Consider the following 12049-nt stretch of genomic DNA (forward strand, 5'->3'; position numbering starts at 1 on the left):
TTGGAATTTCGTGTTTGATCGCCATATTTCATTTTGTTCCTTCATTACTGGAGCAGAGATTTTTGCACTATTCTACTGCCACATATGCACCGAATGAAGATAATACGTGCGTAAGGCCTGTTAATCAGCTGGATAAATAATTCGATTCAGAATGAATTCTAATTTATGTAACGATTTTCAGGTATCACAGAAGTTGCGAAATTTATTAAATTTAGGGTATAAGCTTCGACTTCGAATTAAAACCCTCTGCAGCACGGCCTCATGCTCCGGTGTGATTCAGTTGTGGTTAGTTTTCTTACTTTCTGTTGCTATTTTGTGTGTGTCTGTTTTAATACTAACGCAAGATTATTCTCAATTTGTGCACTCGCTTCCCACGCCCGGGTTCCCGGGTTCGATTCCCGGCGGGGTCAGGGATTTTCTCTGCCTCGTGATGGCTGGGTGTTGTGTGCTGTCCTTAGGTTAGTTAGGTTTAAGTAGTTCTAAGTTCTAGGGGACTTATGACCACAGCAGTTGAGTCCCGTAGTGCTCAGAGCCAGCCAATTTGTGCACGGATTCCCTACTTTCATGTCATTACCTTCGAGGTCATTCGCACTGGTGTTACCTTGTAATTTCATTTAAGACTAAAAAAAAAGTGTTACTAGGGCCTCCCGTTGGGTGGACCGTACGCCTGGTGCAAGACTTTCGATTTGACGCCACTTTGGCGACTTGTATATCGATGGGGATGAAATGATGATGAGTAGGACAACACAACACCCAGTCCCTGAGCGGAGAAAATCTCCGACCCAGCCGGTAATCGAACCCGGGCCCTTAGGATTGACATTCTGTCGCACTGACCACTCATCTACTGGGGGCGGACATTTCATTTAAGACTGACTTCTACAAATGGGATATTATATAAATTATATTGTTAGTCTAATTTTAGGATATCTGTCGTATGTAGGTTATCCATCACTGTAACAAATTCAAAATCTTAATCAACGTTACCTTCCAAATGTTTTCTTTCGTCATGAACTCCTACGTCCTCTAAATGTTCCCTCGAAACCTGCGTATTTCAAGCCAACTCCTAAAAAGATTTTATGCATAATGAGTGTCTATGCAAAATGTATTTCGTTACCGTGCAGTCGGACCGTATTTGTGGGATCAAACTGTTGCGAAATTTAATAATAGGGCCTTGATAAAGTTTGGAAAACATCCCAGACGGTGGACCCTGCATGCATGGTGGCTAAGACTGAGACGAATGTTACATTAATTTACTTGCTTCCTCATTTCGACATCCCTGGGAAAGTATCAAAGTCTATCATAAATGGCAGTGTGCGTTACTAGTTTTGCACAGTCGTAGGTACTCCTCCGGGATTATGTGTGTCTTACAAAACGAGGCCAGATGTTAATAAAAGTTTTGGTAATAGTAGTAGCTTAGTGCTTCCCGATACAAGAGAGACAAAGCAAAAGAGAGAGAGAAAAAAACAGACAGAGCCAGAGAGCAGAGGGAGGGAGGGGGAGTGAGAGAGAGAGAGAGAGAGAGAGAGAGAGAGAGAGAGAGAGCGAGAGAGAGAGAGACAGAGACAGACAGACAAAATGCTACGCGAGCGTGCACGGAACGTCCTCGTCTAATCGGTTACATGGGAGTGAAACGCAAGATGGGACGGTTGTAGAAAAGTGTGGTACATCCAAGTAGGAAAACCTATTCAAGACACTAGTACGACCTTATGTAAAGTACTCTAGGCTTTAGTGTCGTCAGTAAGTGGACATGATGCAGACTTTGAACAACATCAAAAAAAGGTAATGGGACAGATAAGATCATTACGAAAGTGCAACTGAGATAATTAGGGACCTTAAATTGGAATTTTTGGGAGGAAGACGACGTTGAGCTATTGGCTATTGGCGCTAGTCCAGGTATTTTCGGGTGGCGGTGATTTGGTTTATTTTTATGATGAATAACTGGCCGGCATTGCAACGATCACCGTCTATTGCTGGAGGCGGGCTTCAGAGGGCGAATCTTCGATGACCCTTGCTCGTAAGAAAAACCAAAGATCCTGAGACGAGCGTCAACAGCAATAAGTCTCCACGAGAGACCAATAATTTTATAAACGCGACGTTGATCACGCAGCACCTTGCTTGGCAAATTTAGCGAACTGGCGTTTAAAGTAGTTGTGTAACTATTTCACAGTTCTCGTGTAGGACCCTGAGAAACAGAAGGAAGATATTATAAAGTGTACCGAGGAGATAAGACAAATGCACAGTTATTATCCGCTCCTCTAAGGGGTAGCCTCCTCGTGCCCTGGAAGCGGGCGTGTTTGCGCTCTCGGCTACCCGAGCTAGTCGGTTAGTGAATGGTATACAAGAGAAGGTCGTTAATATTGGTACGACGTACCTTCCACTGTTCTCTGCACAGAGCCTTATGAGGAATATAAACTGCCCCAAAAAAATCTGACACCACTCTTCTGATTTGAATTTTTTTTCTTGTTCTTGAATTCTTGAACTTCTTTCTCAGTTCTGCGTTGACCAGAGTAAATCACTGTGTAATGGAGGTGAAAATGAATCTGCTTCGTAAGTGCAGTTCAGCAGGGTGCTCTGTGTCTCCAGTTGTGGACGTGATAGCAAAATAAAAAAAATGGTTCAAATGGCTCTGAGCACTATGGGACTTAACATCTGAGGTCATCAGTCCCCTAGAACTTAGAACTACTTAAACCTAACTAACCTAAGGACATCACACACATCCATGCCCGAGGCAGGATTCGAACCTGCGACCGTAGCGGTCGCGCGGTTCCAGACTGAAGCGCCTAGAACCGCTCGGCCACACCGGCCGGCGATAGCAAAATAGCGAGTGACCCATCATATCTTGAGCTGGAACTTCTAACTTCACTTTGTACCTCAGTTGTGGAAATCTACCATTGTGTTGTGCAGAGAAGAAGTGGTTGAATGCTGTGGGAACGATTGTTTGAGAAATGAAAGATGAAAATTGTTCAAAATCGAGTGTTCGAGGCCATGTGGAGTGATTGGTAATTCTGGAAAAGTATTTAAGTTATATCCACAACATGTCACATCTGGTTAGTTATGACATAACCAAGTAATGACACTGGTACACTCAAAACTGCAATCACAGTAGTGGCAGTATACCGCTTATGAGCAGACGTGCTTTTTGTTGAATCCAATTTGCCTAGTGGTGATGGTATTCTCTAGACGAAGCATGCGCAAATAAATAAATAAATTGATTAGCGTATAAAATTAAACAACGTAATAGAAGCTAATGCAGTAATCGTTGTGATGTATACTTACATGGTGGCGACGTCATAGATCGTATACTGCGCAAGGTAGGAGTAGCGGAAGAGCTGCGAAAAGAAAAAAAAAAGTCTTTTAATTTATAAAATAAGTACTGAGAATAAGTCCAAGAGCTATACCAACTAGAAGCTGTTTCTACCTGGCCACTGAGCACACATGTAGGGCAACCACTCATTGAGTGCTCGTTCGTCGTGATAGACAGTATTAAAATCAATCTTCCAGTCCACCAAGTTGTGAAAGTGGAAAACATATTAAAATTCTTCCTTTCGATTATCGCATGACTCAAAAACTGCGTGTAAATTGTAGGTGCGTATGGAATCATCTAATAGCATATAACAGAAGGAAGGACACCAGCTACGACCTGTAACTATTACACATAGGATGTGATCTTTCTTAAAGCAGCAACATATATATTTATGCAGTTATTCCACTTGGCAAGACTCGGGCCATCGGGCAGTCAACCAGGCATCCTCAATATGTAAACATTACAATCAGAATGGTACATGAACGACATTAAATAATAATAATAATAAAGCAATATGTATAGTAGGCTAATGAATATGTAGAATTTAACATGTGTCAGTTGATGATACATTTCTGGTTCATTCGATCCAAAAAAAGGTCCAGATGATGTCACTTTTTAAAATGTGAGACCTTACCTCCCGATGGAAAAGTGTTGGACGATAGATCTATATAATTACATAATAGCATCAGATATAGCAGATTATTGTTAGGGGAACTGTGATATGCTCATTTATGATGACTTGACTGAATACTGAACAGTATATGAGGATCACTGCGACGCAACTCTAGGTCGTGTAGAACCCAATCTGTTCTTTTCGTTTGAAGACTGTCCATACAGAGACCCAGGCTCTTGCTGTGTTTCTTGACTTCTGGAAAAGTCACTGCAGTTCTGCATTGACAACTAAGTAGGAGTTAAGTTGCTTACTAACTATCTTATTATAAATCTAACTGAAAGACACACTTCTTAGCAAACAGAATGCGGTATAGTAGTAAACGAATACCAAATGCAGTAACGTATACTGGTTATCGGCGTGAAACCTGTGACAGTATTCTCAACGAAAAAGAATGGTTCGTAAAGTTTGCTTACAGAAACGACACAGAAGGTATTAACTGTCTGCGAGTCTGTTTCATATTGAATGACTGCCACAGAACTTTCACACCCCCAAAATCTAACATTATGCCGACTTCATGCACCAAGAAAATTAAATTGGAATCATCCGAAAAATTAATCGCTTAGAATAATTGTCCTGTATAATGTACTCTAGAATTTTAGTACAAAATTCGTACTGCTTGGTGCGCTCATCAGGATGCAACACTTGCAATAATTGCGGTTTGTGCGTCTTTTGATGCAAATGGTGTTCCAGAACTCTCCGTACCGTTAGTTGAGGGATTTGAAGTTCATTGCGTTCTCGTTTTGTGGAAATGATAGGGCAAATTTCGTAATTTCCACGGACACGCTTGAGATTTTCATCCGATGGGCGAAGACGACCTGTGTTTTTCAACTTGGAGATACATCTTCAACGAATTTTCGATTCCGCTCAGAAATATGCTTAGGACGATGCAGCTCTAAGTCAGCGAAATTCACGCTGTTCATGAACAAGGGACTAATTCTGCTAACTGCAGCACAATAATGTCTGTTTCTGCCGTTTGACTGTACAAATGTATTTATTTCACTATCAAGATTTTGGCCTTAGACCAATTTCAAGTCTTCGATGTTTAGACACAATGAATTCAGTTTGTTACAGCTTACATCACAGCTTCACTACATTTGCCTGATGTGCATGTTTCCACCCTCTTTATGTTTTTATACAACCTGATAAGCATTTTTCGACATAAAGTGTCTATTTTACTATCTAAACTTCAGGATTAGCCCATTTTCAGGTGTTGTAACGCCAGCAATCTTCAGACTAGTGTGAAATACAAGTCGTCGTCGACAAATGCTTATCAGGTTGTATAAAAAACATAAAATGGATGGAAACTTGCATATCAGACAAAAGAACGTGATGAAAAGTATCAAGACACCCCAAAAAACGTACTTTTATCATATTAGGTGCACTGTGCTGCCACCTACTGCCAGATACTCCATATTAGCGACCTCAGTAGTCATTGCAGATCGTAAGAGAGCAGAATGGGAAGCCCTGCGGTACTCACGGACTCAGAACGTGGTCAGGTGATTGGGTGTCACTTGTGTCATACGTCTGTACAAGAGATTTTCACTCCTAAACATCCCTAGGTCCACTGTTTCCGATATGATAATGAAGTGGAAACGTGAAGGAACACGTACAGCAGAAAAGCGTACAAGTCGACCTAGTCTGTTGACTGACAGAGACCACCGACTGTTAAAGAAGGTCGTTATGTTTAATAAGCAGACATCTATCCAGACGATCACACAGGAATTCCAAACTGCATCAGGATCCACTGCAAGTACTATGACAGGTGGAAGGGGAGAAGACTTGGATTTCATGGTCGAGAGGGTGCCACACATCACGGCGGCAAATGCCAAACGACGTCTCGCTTGGTGGAATAAGTGTAAACATTGGACGACTGAACAATGGAAAAACGTTGTGTGGAGCACACAATGTGGTGATCTGATGGCAGGCTGTTGATATGGCGAATGCCCGGTGAACGTCATCTGTCAGCGTGTATAGTGCCAACAGTAAAATTCGGAGGAGGTGGTGTTATGGTGTAGTCGTGTTTTTCATGGAGAGTGCTTGCATCCCTTGTTGTTTTGCGTGGTACTATCACAGCACAGGCCTACATTGATGATTTAAGTACCTTCTAACACGATCGAGCACCTATTTATAATGTACGGCCTGTGGCGGAGTGGTTACACGACAAAAACGTCCCTATAATGGACTGGCCTGCGCAGAGTCATGATCGGAATCCTATAAAACACCTTTGGGATGTTTTTGAACGCCGACTTCGTGCAAGGCCTCACCGACCGACATCGATACCTCTCCTCAGTGCAGCACTCCGTGAGTAATGGGCTGCCATTCCTAAAGAAACCTTCCAGCACCTGACTGAACGTATGCCTGCGAGAGTGGAAGCTGTCATCAAGGCTAAGGGTGGGCCAACACCATATTGAATTGCAGCATTACCTATAGAGGGCGCCACGAACTTGTAAGTCATTTTCACCCAGGTGTCAGGATAGTTTTGGTCGCATAGTATATATACATATAGCCACATTATGGAAATACCTTTTCGAAAATTTTGAATGACTGTGGTTCCAGTAAAAGAGAAAACCATCATCAATCTCTGTGGTGTCGCCGTTTCCTACAAACAAGCGCCCCTGCAACTTTTAATTAACTGCTCAAAACTTTTCAACTTTCTCTTTGCAGGAGCATAGGAGATGTGTTTCTATCTTTTGTGGTTTGAAAGACGTAAATTCTCGTAACCTGCTCCTTTTTTTAATAACCTTCTATTTCAGCCCTACGGAAATGTTACACCTATCGTACGGACTTCAGAAAGTAAGATACACATGTTGTCCTACGGTAGAACCATTGTGCAAGGAGAGTGGCGCATTGTCGGAAGCGAGAACATGTTCTGGGCTTTCCGCAGACACTGTTCAGTTGCGGTACGTCATAGCAGGGGATTGGCAAGGCGCAGTAGCTGGAAAGGTAATCCAGGGTGAAGTAAGCGAAACAGTACAGTTATTGAGGGCAGTACGTTGATATGTCGCTCAAATTCACAGTGAAATTCTGGAGGTATGTGGACCAAATGCGATGTCCCGTCGAGCAATGAAATGGTGTCAACAATTGGACCAAGGTCCTACAGACGTGGGCGGTAGACGATGCTGATCGGGAAGTTAAAATCCAGCACGATGCGATTTCATTATTTACGGCAAGCTGAAAGGACGTCTGGGAGGGGGAGCTTGGGGAGGGGGAAAAGACGTTTGCCAACGATGAGGACGTTCACACGAGAACTGTTGATATTTTTAAAAAATATCTGGAATGAGATACATCGATATTTAGAAGAGTGACACTATTGACTGCTGAAATATCGGAAAAAGTATCGAGACATACAATACATCGACAGAGAAAATAGCGACGTCGCTCTCAATAAAAGTATCGGCTGCACAGTGTAAATATTCTGCCGGGTTCAGAGCTGTATATTTAAGTATTGATTTATTATTACATACTCTGCACACCAACAAGCTAGCATCCTGCCTATCCCCCTTAGAGCAAGAATTGAAAGGATAACAATGCACGTTCACACTTGGCGATAAGCACTTTGCTAACAATGGTAACTGAATGTAACTGGTGCAATAAGGTGTCCGATAGGTCAGTCATTCGGTTTCCTCACATCTCGGATTTGTCCGGAATACTTCATGTCGACTTCCCTGTTTTTTCATTTCTGCAAACGCCAGCGACCTAGCTGCTGTAGTCTCAAAATTGCGTGGTGAAGTTAAACGGTACAGTCTCGCCGATTACTTCAGCGTTTCCCCTCACACGTCTCCGCCCACCACAAAGACCATTTAGATTTTTGTTCATCATTTTCAGAAACTTTTTTTGAAAAACTTCGATGTGAAAGAATAGCACACTAATTGCGTTAAAAATTGCTTTTTGGACGCAAATGGTGTGCTGTTTCTTCGCAACCGAAATCTTGTTATTCCATCCCCCTCTCCCAGTATGCGGCGGGGCGGATCCTCTCGTCCATTCCCTGCGGTACCTGTGAACTCGTTGCAGCAGATCGCCGGTAGCAAAGCCGAGCAGAAACCTACCGTACTGCAACTCGCACCAGGCTACATACAACGTAACTATTCCAAGAATCGGGAAAAGGTCTTAACTTTGAATGAAAGGTGGAAATACTGGCAAAACTGTGGTATATTTTGAACCTTGATAATGTACACGTTCACTGCCAAGCCCGTGCTAATCTTAACACAGTCATGCACAAAACCTTTCACACACGTTAGCAAGGTTATGGTAACGTATTTCCTGAAATCTGAACAGCTACCAAGCACGGATTGTTCTTAAATGAAAATGCTAGCCATACTATTAATTTTACCGGTGTCTAATGCACTCAAGTTTTTAGTCACCCTATCTGCTCAATATGCCACGCAAAATTACTGTGTTTTCTTATACACAAAATTAATTAAAAAATCCGTACTTTCTAAAAAACACACCGGAATAAATATGCCTTCAGTTTAAAACACTTTTGAAACCTGTAGCAAAACTAAAACCGGCAAATTATAACTTCCTTCGGAGTTCACACTACACACGATCGTACCATTGAAAGGCTGAGCTACGACTCCTTTTATACTGCTGTACGCATTTTCTATCTCAAGAGAAAAGACGCGCGAAGAATACTCCGTTCTGGTTGGTCAGTTTTCTTTAAGGCCAATAGAAAAACATTATTCTCCTGCGTTAGTCCGCGCTTTTCATTACTAACCAATCAACAAATAACACACTTTCGAACTGCACTTTTTCCCGAAATAAATATTTAACATTCTAATATTTTGTTTATACTTTGCGTTATTAACTATTTTCATGTGCTCTCGAATTAGCTTACCTTTTACCATAAACTTACTTAACATATTATAATACAATATTCTCCGCCGTCTCCATTCACTCTCTCTTAAAACTTTCTCACACTAGTTAGTACAGCGTTCATCTGTAGAACAATGATCTACATATTTACTTTAGACCACATTCAGGCATCATTCACTCTTCTAAAAGCATATACAAAACTGTACAAACATAAATAAACAAAAAATCCTTCAAGAAATAAATAGAACAATTCACAAAAACATTCTCTTGACCTGTTTCTTGAATGTCTCTGTGCACTACTGTCCTCTAGCAGATGAAAATTAGAGCTACGCACTCGACTGAACCAGCATCAGACCATCTGTCACTGTGCACACATTAGTCATTCTCCCTATACACAGGCTCTAGACAGGAGCGACATAAGGGGCCACGCCTCAGGTGCAATCGGACTTCTTCTTTGTGCCACCTATATTTACTTCACACAGTCAAAGAGAAAGACTGGACGTGACGCAAGCTCAAGTTCTATTCCCGGGAATTTAACGCTGTCAGTCTCTTCAATCTGTGCTTCTCCGTACTTTACGAATATGCTGGGTGGAAACGTAGACTGAATGTACTAAACTTTTATTAATTTCTGTGTTCTTTGAGTCCTTTATCTAGATACAAGAACAGACGAAGTGTTGCACACTATTTGGCATGAATGTAGCACATAATATTTTAACGTAATTTCGAATGTGTTGGTATAACTATGTTCTGAACTCCACGTATTTAAGTCTCTGTTGTTAACGAACTACCAGCATGCTGGACTGAAAATGTTATTAGCAGCCCTTTTTACAACTACACTCGACTTGCTGTCTACTGCAATAGTGATTTGATCTACAGACAAAACAAACTCTGCGTCTGGCAATGTAAGTGATGAGCGGCACTAAGCTGGACTGTTGTGTGACACCACGCGCAATTACTTCCCAAACAGATGAAGACCTAGCCTGATTTACTGGTCTCTGTTTGCGAGGCATGACTTGAACCATTTCCAGCACTGCCAGTGACACAACGGTATTCAGATTTACTTAAAAGGCTGTTGTTGTTCACGCAGTCAAATGCCTTTGACAAATCACAGAAAATAATTGTGTGGCATTTATGCCACATCCCTGCTCCACGTTTATAACATTTTTGTTGCCGTGTTCCAATGCAGAGTATAGGAATATTTTATTACGGGAGGCTAGCAAGTAGGTAGGGTCAAAAGGTAGACTCATCGAACGACCCGCCAGATGGGGGGTAGCGTACTGGGGCGGAGAGGCACATTGGGGATTCGCCTACCCCTGACTCCAGAAATCGTTTTACTAATTTCGCCGTTCGACAAATAAAATAAAATTAGTAGGCATCCTAAAATTTTACGATTCTCATTATACTTAGCATTAAACCCATCCACTTGCCACATTATCATGCACTGTCTATTGCACGAGTGCTAGAGATAGCGACCGACGGAGAAGAAATCAACTGGAGCAACGTCTACAAGACGCGGGGTAAGAAATTTAACAGCAATGACAGTGTTACACCAGTAGCTTGAATTTTATTACCTCGTGAATTAAGTATTTTTTCTTTGTGTGTATAAATACCCTTTTATCAATATCGGACCCCTTCAGAAACCAAAACTATGTCTTGAACAGTATGTTACTCTTGATCAGATAGTTATGTAGCCGCCTAGTCATTCCTCCTCTAAAATTTGCAAAAATACCAAGTGGAGAGCTGTGCATTGCTGCAAAGAATAATTAACAGTGCCTAGAATACTCCGACAGGAGTCGAGGTGAAAATTTCCGCGGACGTAGACTTCATATTGTAATAGAAGTGAAAAGGGCGTCTGCTTTGTCCAATTTCCATTCCTAATAGTTCAAAATGGTTCAAATGGCTCTAGGCACTATGGGACTTAACATCTGGGGTCATCAGTCCCCTAGACTAGAATCTACTTAAACCTAACTAACCTAAGGACATCACACACACCCATGCCCGAGTCAGGATTCGAACCTGCGACCGTAGCAGCCGCGTGGTTCCGGACTGAAGCGCCTAGAACCGTTCGACCACAGCAGCCGGCTTCCTAATAGTTGAGAAGCGGATGTGTTCCTATTGCAGTTGTGCCCAGGTTTTATGTGCGTCATGTCCTGTAAACAGTTTATAGTGTATTAACGTTTGTATGTTAGTGAAAAGTTAGTTAGTACCATTACCAGAAGCGGGACACATTTTGTTTTTTCGTAATAAGTGTTGTTATTTGATAGGGGTAGCTAAGTAGCCAACAGACGTTTATTTTGTTTTTGTTTTGGAATTACGACGCCGCTGGCAGTAAGGGACGGACGTTCAGTAAATTACAGTGAGTAAAGCAAATAGTGGGTAGAAAATCTTAGCATATCAGGTACTTATGTTTACATGTAAGAAATAAACTGCTGTTTGATTTATGAATTTAAGAATATCAATATAGCAATTATTTTAATGCGTTAGTTTCTCGCAGTCATTACGTGTAAAACCAGAATATTATAGTCATTCAGCAAGTTACTGTACTGGATTCGTTATGAAATCTTATTGTCAAGCAGTCTGTGTCGAGAATTGTAGTTTGTGTTCGGTGGACATATAAACAGTAATTATAAACGTTATAGCTGTATTTGAATGGACAGCAAACACCGGTTAAGTAGTTGTTCCCTAACCATAATATTATGAAATCTTATTGTCAAGCAGTCTGTGTCGAGAATTGTAGTTTGTGTTCGGTGGACATATAAACAGTAATTATAAACGTTATAGCTGTATTTGAATGGACAGCAAACACCGGTTAAGTAGTAGTTCCCTAACCATAATATCCTCATAGAGATAAGAAAAGATATACTACTAACATTGTTGGCGTCTCAGATGATTACCGGAAAATCTACTTTTTACAGTACAATTAACTCCAACAAATAATTACGTCAATAGGACCAATAACGTTAATAATAACTAGCAGTTTGTACTGCCCCCAGAATTTGACGAAAGTCTGGAGACTATTCCGTTTCGAACACGCGTTATTTTAAAGCAGGGCGTAAGGATGAGCATGGGATCATCATCATCATCAGTTTCCTGCTATATTAGCAGGTCCTTTGCCTCTCAATTTTCTGCGATCCATTGCTTCCTTCTTAAGGCTACTGTATGTTGTACCGTCCATCATGTCATCTAGTATCTGGAATCTCTTCCTTTCTCGCTTCCTTTTCCCTTCTACATAACCTTCTAAAACTGTTTTTATCAGTCCG

At 41.4% G+C, this 12049-nt stretch overlaps 1 protein-coding gene across 1 annotated transcript in view; it reads right to left on the bottom strand.

Annotated features, from left to right (window-relative positions):
• LOC126195557 (dipeptidyl aminopeptidase-like protein 6) overlaps positions 1-12049 on the bottom strand; it is a gene marked incomplete at its 5' end in the record, with an annotated part of 453479 nt that overhangs the window by 158393 nt on the left and 283037 nt on the right. The window contains one exon of the mRNA XM_049934181.1: positions 3277-3329. Coding sequence (XP_049790138.1) covers positions 3277-3329 — 53 coding nt within the window. The remainder of the gene's footprint in view (positions 1-3276; positions 3330-12049) is intronic.

The sequence above is a fragment of the Schistocerca nitens genome, chromosome 7 (genome assembly GCF_023898315.1).
Source record: "Schistocerca nitens isolate TAMUIC-IGC-003100 chromosome 7, iqSchNite1.1, whole genome shotgun sequence".
Classification (NCBI taxonomy): Eukaryota; Metazoa; Arthropoda; class Insecta; order Orthoptera; family Acrididae; genus Schistocerca; species Schistocerca nitens.